The 16,718-nt window shown below is 47.0% G+C and overlaps 1 protein-coding gene across 9 annotated transcripts in view; it reads left to right on the forward strand.

Moving 5' to 3' along the window:
- LOC120958348 (trafficking kinesin-binding protein milt) overlaps positions 1 to 16,425 on the forward strand; it is an 87,548-nt gene extending 71,123 nt beyond the window's left edge. For 8 of the 9 annotated variants that reach the window (XM_040381079.2, XM_040381076.2, XM_040381075.2 and 5 more), the window contains 4 exons: positions 7,923 to 8,201; positions 10,440 to 10,640; positions 10,788 to 12,368; positions 12,436 to 16,425. In XM_040381079.2, coding sequence (XP_040237013.2) covers positions 7,923 to 8,201; positions 10,440 to 10,640; positions 10,788 to 12,368; positions 12,436 to 13,421 — 3,047 coding nt within the window. In that variant the 3' untranslated portion in view covers positions 13,422 to 16,425. Of the gene's footprint in view, positions 1 to 2,492; positions 2,758 to 7,922; positions 8,202 to 10,439; positions 10,641 to 10,787; positions 12,369 to 12,435 lie in introns of those variants that run through there. The other variant, XM_040381080.2, reaches the window with a different exon arrangement.
- Positions 16,426 to 16,718: the final 293 nt, after the last annotated feature.

Raw genomic sequence — 16,718 nt, forward strand, 5'->3', positions numbered from 1 at the left:
CGGTCTCTACTCCGCGGCGAATGGTACAAATGCAGTTGTGAATGTAGGTTGCATTTGTTTTGCATCCATTCATCGTGAAGGGTGTGCAACATGGTGTATTACAGTTAGTAGGCATTCGTCTCTCCTTCTCCTCTTTCTCCGGGCAAGATGACAACAACCTGCAGCTTCTCCACCGCCTTTACTACAGGTGTCAATCAAATGCGGGGGACGAAAGACCTGCAGGAATAATAAACTCTGCGTTTGTTCTCGTTACAATGTAAAGTTCCTCTTACGCCGGGAGCCCCTCCTACTCATCTTACTCATTATGCAGAGAGCGGTAGAGGGAGCGTAGTGTGATTTATTCCGCCAATTTTCTCATCTATCTGCTCTCGGAGTTTGCATTAATAGGTCTGCAAGAGAACCAAAAAAAAAAGACAACCTTTCATATCAGCACTTATCGCTCCTGCCCATGACCGTGAGCTTGAGCAGGAGTTTTCCTTCGCTTCACTCATTAGAAGCAACATTCTCTATTAGGTTATTAGCTTGAGTAGCAGGCAAAAAATGCCGCAAATCATAATCCCGTGTGTCATTGCGTGGAAAACTGTGCATTAAGTAATGGTTTCATTATGTTTTGTCTCTCCATTTATCTACGCTCTGTAGAGGCATCCCTTCGCATCATTCCATCCGGTTTTGAAGCATTAGTCATCCACTTCGTGCCTATCCGCTAAGAACTAAATCTCAAGTTGGCGTTCCAGTTCGAAACGGAACTTTAAATTGCGTTCACTTTATCATTCAGCTCTGCACACGTGCGGCGGGTCATCAGCATGTGTGCGATGCATTACTACGATGCACCGGCGTGTACGGCGTGGACGCACTGCACTTTGTTTCGTTGCATTCTTCTTTTAAGTGGTTCAGCCGTCTCGGAGTAGAGCAACATTTCTCTGTTCCGGTCGTTGGGTTGAGATTTACCCTTTTGCTTTTTAGGTTAATGCATAATTTCTCTTCCGGGTGGGTTTGCTTCTGCTATCAACTCACCCTTGAAAAACTGGTTAAAAAGGCATAATAATTTTACTCCTTTTTTCGCCTTTGTTGTTGTGTCTAACTCTGCAATTCTAGATGATTTGCAATGTTGTTTTTTTTTTGCGAATGCAATCAGCCTTTATTAGGTAACGTTTTGTGTTTTATTCCGCTACGGCAACAAACTGCCTGCGGAACGGATTGGTAACAGTTTTTAAAAATAATGTTCCGCTACTTGCACGGACGCAGCAGCATCGGTAGCAGCAAAGATGTTCTTGTTTCGTCCCCGTTTCCGAGTACAAATCCGTTGGTCCGTTATGCAAATTGCGAAGAAAAATCGATTGTTTCTGAACCGAATGGGACGCAACGATGGACGCAGAGATGGGTGTGTGCTCTTGTGAGGCATGCAAAATTAAACATGTTGTTTGTTTTGAACGTTTGCAAGAGCCAATCAACCTCCTGGGAACTGTAAAAACAATATCATTATTGATGCTTCTGTCTGATTAATTTAATCCAAACCCCCCGATGCTGTTGCTTAAATAATCAGTTATCGTACATTTGTTGGAGCTGGTTGATGGTGTGATCAACAAACGGAGGAGTGAACAGCAGTGCCGGACTGAGATCAAGTCTCTAATTCCTAGCTTAATGGACACAAGGGTTAATTATACACATTGGGTCATTGTAATATTCAGAATAAGGCTTACCGATTCAGATAATTTGTAGATTACGTTCTCCCAATTCTATTCCATACTCTTCCGTAACAAACATATTTGTTTGAACCAATGTCTCTACAGTATATTGCTTGGAAATGTGATTAAAATGTGTGTGTGCAAATGAAAATATTTTAACAATGATCTGTTCAGACGAATCCTATTCTGTGTTCTAAACCTCTCTAAAACCCCTCTCTGGTTGGCAAAGACATTTATCATCGTTCGCTAAACAAACAATCAGACTGTGTGACTGTGATTTTAAAGAATTAAAAGCATCCAAAATCTCCAAAAATGCTTTCCCGTGCGGTGAACGTGTTTCGTAAGAAAAAGTCTCGCAAATCCGCACACCACGACGGCGAAGATGACCGTCACGGTACGGACACGAACGCAAGTGAAACGGAAACCGAACCGGACGACTGCAGCTGCCACTCGGAGCCGGTGCTGCCGGCCGGCCTCTCGCCAGCATTCGTCAGCAACGGCCGGCTGCTGCAGGACAGTTCATCCGCCTCCTCCACCGAATACTTCCAAGATGGTCCCGAACAGTACCAGGAAACGGGCGGCCGTAGAAAGAAACACTCAAGGAAAGAGGAGCAAACAGCGAGCGATGAGGTGCGTGAAGAGTGTCGCTCTTCTTCAAGCATTGCATCGTCCCTGCTGTCCACGATCCGGCGGGCTCGGTCGCGGTCTCGGTCTCGGTCAATCGCGTCATCATCACCGGCCGCCACCGGTCGAAGTACATCGAAGCTGCTACCCACCTCGAAAAGTACGCTAAGTAGTAGAAGCCATCGTGGTGATGACCATGGTGGTGGTTGTGGTGATCGTGGTTACGGTGGTACCGGTTCCTCTGCTTCTTCTGCACTGCTGCACGGCGACGAGGAACGCAATGCACTGGTCAGTTCTGACAGCTTCGCCCGTGACACGAAGCGTGGGGTGAGGGATCCGTCCGAGGATCACCTTCGATCGTCGCCTACCCAATCTACCGAGCTTGCCGGTGCTGCCAGTGGCAGCGGTAGTGGTGGTAGTGTGAGGCAAGGTGATGGAAAACGGCAAGGTTTGACGATTTCTTATACAAATTTTGATTGGATTGCGCCCCAAAAGGGGTGAAAGAAGATGTGTTAATTGGTTGGGGGTTCTTAATTTATGTTTTGTTTTGGTTTTCTTCCTTCCCTAGTGTTCTTTGCTGTGCTGTGTGTGTGTGTTTTGTTTGTTTTTATGTTGGTATGCTAGATATGGTATTCAATGTTTTTCCCACAGTTTGGCTTGTGTGTGTCTTTATTTTCTTTGATTTGCTGTACAATAATTATAATGCACTCTAGTTAATTACGAATTGATTATGGAACTTATTTGACTTCAAATTCAAAGTTTACTAAAAAGCAAATTTGCCTCAAATGGTCATCAAACACTCAAGCAAATGCAATTACCACTAAATAGAGAGTTGCCCTTTACGGATGTAATGAGGGAAAAAATCCTTTCCTGCTGTGCCACTGTTTGCTAGCCTTGTTTGGCCCTTCAAAAAACCACTTCTGGTCAGTGTTATGTAAATAAATTCAATGTAATAATTTCCGCTCTCAAATGCCCTGCGGGAAAAAAAACAAATACATTACTCGATAACGAGCTTTCCAACTCACCTTTCGCCCACCTGCTTGTTTTTATCCTTTGCAAAGATCTTGTTCCCAAGTTCGATCTTCAAACCTAGGTGCCACTAATTGCAATTCGTTCGTCCGAATGCAAACAAGAGAATGAAATTAAATGCAACAGCAGTTTTCCTTCCTTCTGCTGCGGAGGGCGAGCGTCTTATGGTTTAAGTTGGAGAGCGCAACTATACTGGATTTAATATGTAGGCCCGTCCCCTTCGGCACCTTGTTAATGCCGAGCTTATCGGTGATCGCGAATACTCTGTACCACCACCGTCGTCGTCACCGTCGTCGTCGGTGGCGGCAAACCTGTTGCCCGGATCTCCGCTCACCGCGCTATTTTGAACTTTTACTTCGACGAGCAACAATATAAATGCTTTTAATAGTCCGTTCCTTTCCAACCATCCTTCGCCATAGTAGTACCGTCTCACTGTCTGCAAAGGTGCAAGGGTTAGGGCAAAGGATTGGCGCAGTTCGAGCTTCATTCATGTTGTGGTCTAGCCTAGAAGGTGCGGTTCGTGCGAAAAGTGTTCACCCCGTTTCGATTTCATCGAACCGGCAAAAGGGTCTGGGAAAATATTTGATCTTCCCTCCCGCGTCTCGACGCTCTAATGTCAGTGAAGCTATCAAAAAGAGCCCTTTTTGAGTGGGTTGGGATGGTGTGCGGTGGCTTTCCTGGAAGTAGGCCGTCAGGCTTTCAGCGAACCAGTACGATTTATTTAGATGCGAGTTGGAAAAGTAAATACCAAAACACACTGGTTGGTATTTTACGAGGGCAAGCATCGACGATGGAATGTTTGCCAGTTTATTATTAACCAGCGTTAATATTACTTCGCCCTCCAAACCAAACCCCCCACCCCATTGGGCGGGATGCTCACTGCATTTTGCTAGAAAACGTTTTTACGTGTTTGCAAGCCGATCGCTTATCGGATAGGAATCGTTTTTCTTTCTGCCTTTCTGCTATGTGTTTAGCAAAGCGGATGGAATTATGGTCCTCCGTGTTCTTGGCACACAATTGCCTTTTCTCTTTCAGCGGGGCGCTACATCTAGCTACAACTCGAAAGAAAGTGAACGTTTTGCGCTGTACTGCGAGTTTGGAGCACTGCTAGCAAAAACATAACACCCCCTTTTGAAAGGATTCCCCTGGCCAAAGGTCTAATTAAAGCCGGGCCTCGAAACCGTTCCAGGACGCTGGTTCGTTTTCCCTATCCACGCGAAGAAAAGCGAATCGAGTTAGCCTTCTACACGACTGCCTTTCCACCAGGAGAGAACTCTTGTACGCAGGCAGGAAATGATTGCAATCGAATTAGCGAACCCGCGGATGGACGATGGATCGCACCAGCGGAGAGAAGCAAACGGCGGCTGCAAAGTGAAGTGAAAGGTCGAAACAGTTTCACCGAAAACCTGGCGGGTGACCAACCTAGAGGTTAATAAGAGAAGCTGTCTGTTTCGTAATGTGTATAATGTACGATCGATCGCGCTGGATGATCGTACATCAACAAACAGGCGCAAACGCTTTATTAGCCCTCCAGCTTTGTATTTTCCTGGTAAACGATAAGTGGTTTTTTTTGTGGCCGAGAGCTGGTGGGCTAAGTAATTGGATCGTTTGATTGTTGGTAGTTTTGGGGGTGATTGGAAAATGAGTTTAGGAAGCTGAACCTCTATTAACAGTACGAAGCAAATGCGGACGCGTAGTGTAGTGCCAAACGAACGGTCTTACATGTCAAAGGTCATGAGTTCAAATCTTAATTAGAGAATGCAAGGGAGAAAATAAGCTCATTCGGAAAAGCGCCTTTTATAAGCAACAGGTTGTTATTAGATACACTTTTACGGCTGATCATGACTAAGCTAAAGGAACGATAGGTAATTCTTTCATGGTATTATGAGAAGAGAATAATGTTTAAAAAACATGTTAACTTGATCGTGTGAACAATCAAAATCACAAAGATCACAATTTTGGCACACTTCTCACGCTGCTCAACCAACTATCGATTGCAGCCAGATTTCTTTCTAACATTTCCACAATTAAACAATATGCCTGAGTAATCGAAGGCATTACTGGATAGAGAAAAAAAATCCCAGAAACCCTCAATTCGAAAGCTCCTTGGCGTTGCATTTCGATAACGATCTTCGATTTGTTTTGTTTGGCCCACCGGGAGGCCAACACTTCTCCCCACTGGCACGAATTTAGAGACTTGTCCCCCCCCCCCTGAGGGGAGACTGTTTGACGCAAAATAAATGAAGACATTTTAACAACAGTACCAGCAGAGTAGCAACGGCACAACAACAGTAAAAGCAAGGAGTGCTCGTCCCAATCACAGGGCCTGATGAATGGAAACTTTGTTACGGAACAATTGTTATTGCCAGTACATTCGTGACATTTACCATTTGGCTTTTCGAGCTCTTCTCGGTGGTAAGTAAGAGCACCCCCGCGGTGGAACCCCGTTTGCTGTTAACAGGCTTGTTTAATTTGAGCCATTTCTCGTTCGGATCGTGTTTTTGTGCTTTTAAAGGTATTAACTTTCCACCAAAAAAAAAACACACAACGTGTACGTGTCATTCCCCGTGGAGAGAACGGCGGATTGATCATACCCCAGTCACCTCTTTAGGCAAGCGTGAAATTTGCACCTCACCACCAGCTCCCCCCCCCCCCCCCCCGTTATTTCCTAAACAATGCGACACAACAATTTTGCCATCTCGTAGAGGAATCTTAAAGCAAATAATAATAGCAAATGGAATGAATCGGGCTTGGCGCCCGGTGTGTTGCATAATGACTTCATTAAAAGGGAGGCGGCGCACGATCGGACGTACAGAGGACGGGCGCCAGCGCTTTTCTTTCGCGACCGTTCTGTTCTCCTGTGGGTCACGAAGTCATCAATGTCAAATGTACTTTTTGTTCGCTTGATTGAGCGTCTTTTGGGTTGGTTTGGTGTGTGGGGGGGTCGCTGTTTTCCATTTTCTTTTAACCGTATTGGGTGAAATGAAACGCGAGGGGCAACTGAGGCTCCTCGGTTTGTGTCTAGTTCGTGTACGATTGTGTCAGGTGGTGTAGCTGTTTAACATCTTATTTGTTTAGCATTTTATGGCATTGAAAATGGGCACGATTCTCTATGAAATGGGAAGGGTGTTGCAATTAATCCAATGTGATACAATTAAATGTATCGTATTGTTATGGCTGGAACACGTATGTGTTGGGTTGAGTGTGATTTTTATTTCATTAGCGTACGTAATGGTTAGTTTGGCTTGGTTCAATTCCTAAAAGCGCCATTCTATTTATGCAATCTTTTGCTGTGGTACCGCTGGTACCTTTCTACAAGATAGCGCTTCGTCAATGATGATACTCCTTGCTTGGCAAACAAAACCTTAAACGAAAGTGAAGATGTTGCCCATCCAGCTACTGTCCCATTTCGCTCGCTATGGTACATAAATGTTTTTGTTTTGATGACAATCCGTCACGAGTCAGCATATTGTTGGGCTGCTGCTGCTGCTGCCTTCCGATTGCTGACGCAAAACTGGATCATCCGTCATCGGCGAGAAAGAAAAGACCGGCAGCACCCAGACGCTCCACCGTGAACGACTTTTGGACGCGCAAAGTTGCATAATACGAAAATCTTCAAATTGCATCTTGTTCGTTTCGCCCTTACGTTGGTGTTTAACTTTTGAGCGTTTTAAGCGTCAGCATCTCTTCTCCCATTGAGAAAGAAAGACCAGCGAACAAAAAGAGAGCCATTTCTTTTCTGCACCAATTCCGCAACATAATGACTGTTGTGTGTGTGTGTGTGTGTGTGTGTTGTGTTGGGTAAAAATTAAAACCAAACAAAAAGAAGGCTGTTTAAAAACAAAACCAAAAAACACTGGAAACGGGTGCGAAGCTTTCGATGTGGTGTTTATAACTGGTCGAAGGAAAGGATACACTCCATTGCGCGTTCCAATACTTTGTTACCGTAACCACCACCGTACCCTTTTGGAGCTATTTAAAAGGGAGTGGAAATTGTCCTGTGCTGGGAATTGGATTACGTACAGAAGGGGGGAAATTATTGTTGTTTGGCGGTCTTTCTTTGGACATTCGTCTGCTACAGCTTACACTCTTCATGAACGTTTTTCAATTATTGTTTGAATGGTCTCTTTCTGTGTGTGACGGAAGTGTCCTTGAGGCTCTTTCGTGACTGTGTGAACAAAGCTTTACCGCTGTTTGTTCGAACAAAAGATTAAATGGTACAGCTAGCAAACGTGTTTGCGTGTTCCACGATCGTGTTTATCGATTGACAATCATTCATATTTAGCCTACTGTATGTGTATAATCCTGGTTATTATTTATCTTTTCCGATCAGCTCCATCCTGCACGCCATACATGAATGGACTTGGTAGTATAGCAATGGAAGATATGTTTAGCTTTGTGTTATGTTTATTTTTAGCTCGGTTTATTGCATTTATCTCCTTCAGATCTTACTTACTGTGGCCTGTGTAAGCTCAACTACTGGAGCTATACTTACGAACGGAGTCTTTCCTATCCGCCGCACATACAGCTTTGACTAATGACAATTCTGTTTCTCTCTTTTGCACCCTCCACTCCCTTTCACAGTCCTATGCGGTAACCGAGTGAGCCAAATGACCCGCGCGTACGATGACATAGATGCCGTAACGCGCCTGCTGGAAGAGAAGGAAAAGGACCTCGAGCTAACGGTGCAGATTGGCAAGGAGCTGCTAGCGCAGAACACGCACCTCGAGAACCGGGTCGCCGAGCTGGTGCAGGAGCTCAAGACGACGAACGAAAACCGGGCGCAGCTCTCGCACGAGCTGCATCAGAAGATCGAGCTGATCGGAATACTGACGAACGATGCCGACGACACCAGTGAGAATGGTAAGCTATCACGAGGGACACTGATGCCATTAAGCTTTATGATATTTTACAAATTTTAGTGTGAAAGATATAAGTGCTCAAAATGCTGAGTAAATATCTCAAAATATCTCTCTCTATCTGTACTCGAAAATAACTTCAATTTTTTCGTAAATTCTACATGGATCGCACACGTGTACGAATCGAATATTACTTTCCCCACATGAGCCTTTTGAAAGTGATAAGCGATTAAGTGTTGCCCTTTGGCCCTATCCGTGACAGAAGAATAGGGTACCTAAATTAATAGTTTCCATAACACTTTCACTCACCAGCACCACCTAGCTTAAGCGCCTCTAGAGGTGTATGTGTTCAATGCGGAACAATGTAGCATTTCCTGTGCTTCCATCCCACCGCCAACCATTGCCGTTCGGTTCTACTCACGTTAGCCACTATCAAAATAAGCCCCCTTTTGTTTTGTAACCACTATTTTCTATCGGCGAATCAGCATTGCGTTGTTTGGTACACTCTCGAGCACGGTTCGATCGAGCGACGTGAGTGAAAGCGCTTGGAAACGGTTGATTAACTATCTGCCTGGGTGTCCCTCCAGCGACAGCCATAGAACGTCGACAACGGTTAATAGGGAAGAGTTATGTTTGCTTGCCGACGAGTCACAGCCATTTCAATGCAGCATGTTGTAAGATTGCCACCTTAGACAAGGCAAATAGTGTGTGGTGGTGCTGTTGCATCATAGGAGAAGACCGGTGACGTCCACTGGAAGCGATAAGTTGGCAAAGAACTTGACATCCTCAAACACTTCACCTGCCTGAGAGTGCGCGCCTTATCGCGCGAGGCAAATGAAAAATGACATCCCTGCTGGACGCGGTTCTTCGCAGGTTACCGGCTTTTTAATTAGCGAACGAACAGAATCAACGACTCGGCGCTGTGCTCTTGGCGTTATCGCTAAAGCAATCGCGAGCGATCGCCCACACACACACACACACACACAGAGTTGCTTATCAAGAGCACCACTCATCTTCATCTTCAACCCCGGTTCGAGCCGTTGCGGCGCAATTGTAGCGACATTTGCACGTAGCTTTGCAGTACGAATGCATCGCGAGGAGAAGGTAGTGCAGTGTTGTTGTGGTGCATATGTTCAGTGGCAAGTGTTCTAATTTTAATTTTGACACACAAACATACACACACACAATAGTGCCGGGAGGTGATATACGGGTTGCAGCGAAAGGTAAATTGTTTGCTTTTAGAACTCCAGCCACTCCTCTGCATCGCTATTCTGTGCGGTAATGGAATTATATCGAGCTGAAAATCGATGACAGAGAACTATGTGGGTTCGCCTGGTTTCTCGTCGTGTCTGCTCGTGTTTTTGGGCGCGCACACCTACCACCCATCGGCTGGTGGCTCGTCGTGTGTTGTAATCGTCCTTTTCGGGTCGTCAGAAAATGGACAAAACAACAAATGCGCGAAAAAAAGTCGGCTGAAATAGAAAATCAATAACGAAAGCAAAACTGGAGCTTATTTGTTTGTTCCGTACCCAACTGTGTTACGAAATGCTCCATCGCGTGCCTGTGTGCCTGCCTGGCACCTCCCAAAACGGAGCTGATCCTCTGCACTGGGCACTGGGAAAGGTGTTCCGTTCGCAGTCGGAAACGGTTATCGGTGGCGGCATGTCCGATGGCATGCAAAACTAAGCTCACTCTCGCTCTATTGGCGTGGATGGATTGATTATTGACCTCATCCTTGTCGTCCTCCCTTCTCGCCCCTCTGTTCGGTCCGGTGTTGATGGTTCAATCGTGCTAAAGGGCAACCAGTGAAAAGCAAAACAAACACCCGGGAGACTGCCTCAGTCCGTTTGGTCAAGCCTCCGTGGGCCGGTCTCTAAATGAAGTGAAGTGTGTAGGTTTGGGCAGCCACAGTAGTGCTTTCTGGCTGCAGCGTGAATAAAAGGAGATAAGAGAACACCTCCTGCGTACCCTCTTTCCTCTTCTTTTGCGCTGCCCCTTTCGATGGCGTTGATTCGTGCAGTGGCGATGCCGTGTTACCAGCGCCCGCGCTCGAACGGCTTATCAGCGGCGGTAGTAGCAACTACGACGAAGTGCTTTTGCTTGCGAATACTCTGTACGGAATCTCTCAACTTTCTCGCGCTCTTAAACCTCATATGAAGTCTCTCTCTCTCCCTCTCCCTCTCTTGTGGCAATTCGTATTCTAATGCAAATTTGTGGCTGGTTCTACTATCATTTCCCGCAGTCACACCGACGGCATCGAAGTCGATCAACCTGGAGCTGCTGCAGCGGAAGGTTAAGCAGCTGGAGGACGAAAACAAATCCCTGCGCACCGAAACCGCCCAGCTAGTGAAGGAGACGGACGAGTGCGAGGAGCAGGAGCGCAGGCTGATGGCGGACATCGCGAACCAGCTTACCACGGCCAACAGCGAGTTTGACGGTTTAAGTAAGTATTGCTTGTATTGCTCTTATCTATTGTGTGTGAATGTGAATTGTGTCTAGTTACGTTACGCTCAAGATCCAGATCTCTCTTACCACACTTCATCTCTAATCTCCTTATCGAATCCACTCTTATCACACTATCACGCTGCAGATTTGGAACTCGAACGACTGAAGGAGGAAAACCGGCTACAGCATGAGCAGATCATCAGCCTTACCGGACGGCTCGCGGACGCCGAGATACGGCTCCATCAGCTGACCTCCGAAAACGAGGAAGCATCGTCGCTGCTCAGCATCACCAAAGAAAACCAAAACCTGCTGGCGGGCGAGCTGGCCGAGTTCAAGCTGCGCTACCAGGAGGTGCTGAACCTGCTGCAGGAGGCCCAGGAGCAGCTGCGCCGGCAGCGGAAACGCTCCCAGCCGCTCGCGCGCAGCTCGCTCATTCCCGGCATTACGGGAATGCCGGCTGCGCCCGATTCGCTCCAATCGGAGCTGATGGAAACGTCCCTCTACTCGGAGCACAGCCTCGACTCGGGCATCGATTCGGTGCGGGGCGGTATCGGTGGTGGCGGCTCCATGATGGGTGGTATGATGACCGGCTCCCAGCAGCAGGTTCCCGCCTATCGGAAGGTGTTCGAGACGGTCCGCTCGGCCAGCCGGGCGAATCCGAACGGGTTCAGCGATAGTTTCTCGCAGCTCGGTTCGATGACGATGAGTTCCTCCTCGCAGCCGCGCATGGCACCGTACGTTTACCCCGGACTGGGCGGTACGACCGGCAACGGCAGCGGCGGCAGCAATGCGGGCATCACGACGATGACACACTCCTACAAGAGCGGCTCGTCCGTGTACAGCACGATGTACGGCGGTGGTGGCGGCAGTTCGCTCGGTGGACGTACGTACTCGCGCGAAAGTCTGACCGCCGACTCGGAGGATGGCTATCCGGGTCCCGCCCAAACAGGCATCCCGGGTGCACCGGGCGCGAAGGATCTGGAAGCGGCCCTGAAGCGTCTTACCCCGGCGGAGGTGCTAGCGAGACGGGCGATGCTGCAGCACGCTCCGCTCGGCACGTACAGCTACGACGAGCAGCCTGCGGGCATTCCGCTCGGCTGCCGCACACCGGACAGTATTATGTCGACCGGTTCGTCGGGCCTGTCCGGCCTGTCGTCGTCGTCGGCCGCCGGCAACGGCCAGTGGCGCCTTCCGGAGAAGCTGCAGATCGTGAAACCGATCGAGGGCTCGCAAACGCTGCACCACTGGTCGCGGCTTGCCACGCCCACCCTGAGCGGGCTGCTCGAGGAGCGGCCGGGCGTGACGATACGCGGTGGCCGCGGGCTGGACGAGCTGGGCCTGCAAACCTACTCGCTGTCCGACGTGGAGGAAGACGAAGACACGGAAGACCATCCGGGCAAGCGGTTCCAATCGTTCGGCTGCACCTACACGTACACCAACAGCACGGTGCTGCATCCGGACGACGGTACGACGGCGGTCACGTTCAGTTTGCCACCCTCGCAAATGTCCTCGCAGATGACGTCCGAGTGTCCGACGCGACAGCCGACCGCACCGTCAACGCCCCGCTCCAGCCTGTCGCGGCGCAACTCCTGCTCGACGTTCAGCGTGAACATGGGGCTGGCGTCGATGCTGAACGAGCGTGGCATTAAAGCCGTTACACCGAGTGCCCTTAATACGCCCGCCGGGCCCAACTACTCACCCACGGTGACACCCTGCAATAGTCCTGGTAAGTGCGAGTCATTTTTAATCCCTTCAAATTGCATGTTTAAATTAATTTTCTCTTATTCTACCAGATGGTTCACCCACTCGTTCAATGTCTCCGGAACCGCCGCTCCTATCCGGGCTGCTCGCCTCGACGGCCGACATCCTGCGCAAGCGGTTCGTTGCCTCGACCGGCGGCCAGCACAGTTCCGCCGATCCGGCCGATCGTCCATCGAGAATAATGACCCGCAATAAGGTCGCGCTGTCGCGGCTGGAAAAGAAAGCGCTTCGCTCGATCAAGATCATGGAAAAGGTGGAAAGCATCGGGCTGGAGAACATTATGCTACCGCCGCAGCATCCACCGGGTATCAGTCCGCTTGCCCTGCACGGCACCTCGGCCCTCTACACGGCAGCCGCGTCCGGTCGCGGCCGTAGCCCGATGGCACAGCTTACCAGCCTCAAACACATGCAGGACCAGCGACGCAAAGCTCAGCAGCAGCAGGCAGACGATCTTGTAACGATCGACAAGGAAACGATCAAGGCGGTCCTAACGAAGGGTCTGTCGCACGACAGCCTGAAGAGCATGGCTTCCTCGTCCGGCGCGAGCAGTGGCATCAGTACAGCGATGTCCTCCGACTCGGACAGCTCATCCGTGGCGAGCTTTGACTCGGAACCCCGCACCAAGGACACGACCAGCGGTGCCAGCTCGGCTGCTACCAACACCAATACCGCCTCCCCAACGACAGCGGCCCGGCTGAAGCAGATGCAGCGGCAGAAATCGCGACGCAATCTACTGAACGGTGCGAACGGTGGCTCCCAGCGGCCGGATCTTGGCACGGTGAACGGTTCCAGCCGTCCCGGGGTACGACCGGACCTTGGCACAGTGGGCAGCAAAGCAACGGGCAAAACTGGTGGCAACAGCAGCACCGGTGGAAGTGGCAAGGACAGTCGCAGCAAACAGCAATCGACGGCAACTGCTGCAGCACCGGCGGTTAAGGAAGAAAGCCGTTCACTCGGTCAGAGTGTGTACGGTACGATCAGCTCGTTGCTGTTTGGCCGCAAGGGTGGTTTGCTGTAAGAACACTAGCGAGAGCAGTGAAGGACACAAGGACGACCGCGGCAGGCACAGGAGTACATGCGCGGGTCCGGTTGAAAAAAAACCCATTATGTTGGTAGCCGTCACAGTTTACATCCACCTTTTTTTTCGTATAATTTTAACCTACAAACAGATTATTTCCTATATTCATTTAGTGTGCCCATCATATCCTCGTTCTGTAAAGTTTTAGTACATCCCCTAGTGCGCAAGCGAGACAAAAAACACACACGCACATATTCTACACAATAATACCTCCCAAATGGCAACAATTACCCCGCGAGGAAAAGTTATTTTGCATACCTTCAGGGGGCGAAATCCAATAAGAATCCTTCTATTTGCCGTGCGCGCTCGCTGAGAGTAAAACAGATACACCTTTTCTCGCTTCCCTCGTTTTTGGAGGGAAAACAGGAATGCGGGCTCTCCCCCTACACCACCTAAAACCATTCAAGCAAGCAAGGAATTACGGAAAATCAGGCTAACTCTCTCGTATGCACAACACTGCCGGGTGCTGGTTTTTTGTTTGTCCAGTTAGAAACTTCAGTATTTGTTCGACAGTAGTCCTTTCTTGGTGCTTTTCCACTCTATTTTCGGTGGCAGCTCAGTGTTACTAGCAGGCTTAAAGTGTAGTCAAATTACGAACATTCCGGTGCTCACCCAGTGCCAGGCCACTGTGAACTGATATATAAACCATCGCTAAATAAAGATGGTGTTTAGAAGCTGTAGGCAACATTTCTTTAGGAAGCTTCCATTTCCCAACTATCCCGAGAGACGTATTTTTCTATTTCTTTCATAAATCACTGTCCATGTTTTCCCGTTGCAAATTTTCCCTCCATGCTTTTTAGGATAACATTTTTCGAATTAAATTATCTCTAGCTAGTCTTGCTATTGCCTCAAACAAACGTGATGATGAGAGAGGAATGCTGATTTTAGGAGGCTTTTTCGCTGCCTACTTGATCGCTGCAACGTTGGCAAGCTTACGGTTTGGGTGGCGTTTAGGGAGGTTTAGGAGCCGCATGGTAGATTGAAGCTTCAGTTCCTGCCCTTTCTGGTGTAGTCGACACGGATTTTACGTACACGTCACAAGCATAATGTGAAATGATTTACTCCTTTTTTTTAATCAGACTCCAAAAGTATCTTATTTTTTCTAGTCCAATGAACAACGAATACACATTTCATTTTCTATTTCCCTGTTCTAGAAGCTGTTTAAACGCCCTCCAATGCAGTACTGTAAAAATCTTGCTTACTGATCGTACATGCAATACAAACTCTCTCACACACAATTGATTCAAGTCCGGTTCCGACCCTTTCCGCAAAACAAAACAAAACAAAAAACACTCTTAAGGAAAAGCTCGTGTAAACCCATCGATGGACGAATCAATGAGAGGTAACAGGCAAAGCTGTATATTAGAAGACAATCCCCATTTCATGTGCGGTAATGAGATGAACTTGCACGGCTCTTATCGTACTTCCACCGTCTTTGTTTAGCATCCTTTTTCTCTCAAGCTTTAGAGAATGGATCAGCACAATCTGTACGCACTGTTTTGCTAACTGTACACTGTTCAAAGCACCACTTTCTTATACATATATCGGCAAATTACGATATAGCTTTATGTAAGACAACACCACTCCCTGTAGAACTGTAACAACATCTACATATTTCTGCCTATTTTTACAACAATGCAGTAACATAGGGTACATTCTTGATGAGCAAATCGATCAGTGAAGGGATAATACAGTGCTGCAATTATAGGGTGAGCTAACTCTAACTTTATTTAAAAAATACTTTCTTTCTATACTCTATTTAATTTGATAACATTTGAGACAGAGGGGTACAGGAGAGATTTTGAGAGTTAAACGAGATAAATCTGGCGATTACTTTAGCTATTTTTCCCCTCTAGATTTTCTTTTACCTCTGTTCAGCTGAGAGCTTTTTGTAGCCTCGTAGTGTAGATAGAGAAAAAGTGGTACTAAAAAAATGCTTGTCAAAAAAGGATATTATTAGAGAGCTCGTTAGTAGCTGCACAACTAGTAGCTGGTTTCGCATTGAAGCAAAAAAAAACATAAGAAACGCGGAGAAATGGCATAGTTTAGTTACGACTGGTTATCACTCTTGTCCCTCTCGATAACGAATTGGCTTTCGTAGACTGTGTGATTTGGATTAGTTTTTTTTTCGAAAAAACCTTTTTTTTGGTTAGTATGTACGCTCACTACAACACACGAATTGAGCTGGTTCCTTTCGCACGATGACTATGACACGAAATGACTATGTGAGAGAACGGCGCGTGAAGCAGCAGGGATTGTTGAATCAACTGTATCTGTTTTTTTGTGTGTATTGCTCTATAAAGGAGTAAAAGAGAGAGGCCTTTCCAAAAATGGGTTAAGTTTCGTTGTTGTGACTTTTTTTGTGAAGCGTACGTAGGGATCGTTGTACATAGATTGAAGTGTTAATAACACACCACACCCCATTTCTTACCCCGAAGCCTAAGAGGAAGAAAAAACGTCGTGCTACTTTAAAAACCAATGGTGGATAAGTTGGAAACAAAAAACACAGACAGACGAGAAGACTATTAAACAGATTAAAGAAAGCTTATATCAACCTTTCCCCCTCTCCCGCAGAATGCTACTGGCTGTTGTAGATAATTATTAAAATAGTGCGCAAAACCAACACACAAAACACAATACAAACAAAGTGAAACTAAATTACAAAAAACATAATATAACGACGACAAGGGGATAAATGTGGGAGGGAAAGGAAAGGTTGTGTTAATAGTGTGTGTTTCAACCAAGAAGCATCACAAGGAATGGATAAGCAAAGAATGGATGCGTGTGTGTTTGTGAAATGAGAACAGATTGTTGTTACACATTGCAAAATAGTTGTAACGAAAGTAAGAAAGAGAATGTTAAGTATTTATTTTTATATAGAACAAAGAAGGTAATGAAATAAAGATATGAAATCAATAAACGATGAAAACGAAAACAAAACACAGTTTAATTGAAAACAAAAAGAAATGATTAAGCTATCCAAGATGGAAATAAAACCGGGTGTAAAATGGGTAACAAAGCGGGAACATTTAACACATATAATATGCTACTAACATTACCAATTGTTGCTTTGAAAAGCAGAACATAGAACGAGATGAAGAAGAAAAAATCAGAACAAAGTGAATTTATAATGTCCCAAATACCACAGCCAGAAAGGATATTGGATGTGGGATTTCTTTTTTCTTTATAAAACCATTCATTATACGAAGCACTGTAACAAATTTCAATTACACAGCA

The sequence above is a fragment of the Anopheles coluzzii genome, chromosome 3, assembly GCF_943734685.1.
Source record: "Anopheles coluzzii chromosome 3, AcolN3, whole genome shotgun sequence".
Taxonomy (NCBI): domain Eukaryota; kingdom Metazoa; phylum Arthropoda; class Insecta; order Diptera; family Culicidae; genus Anopheles; species Anopheles coluzzii.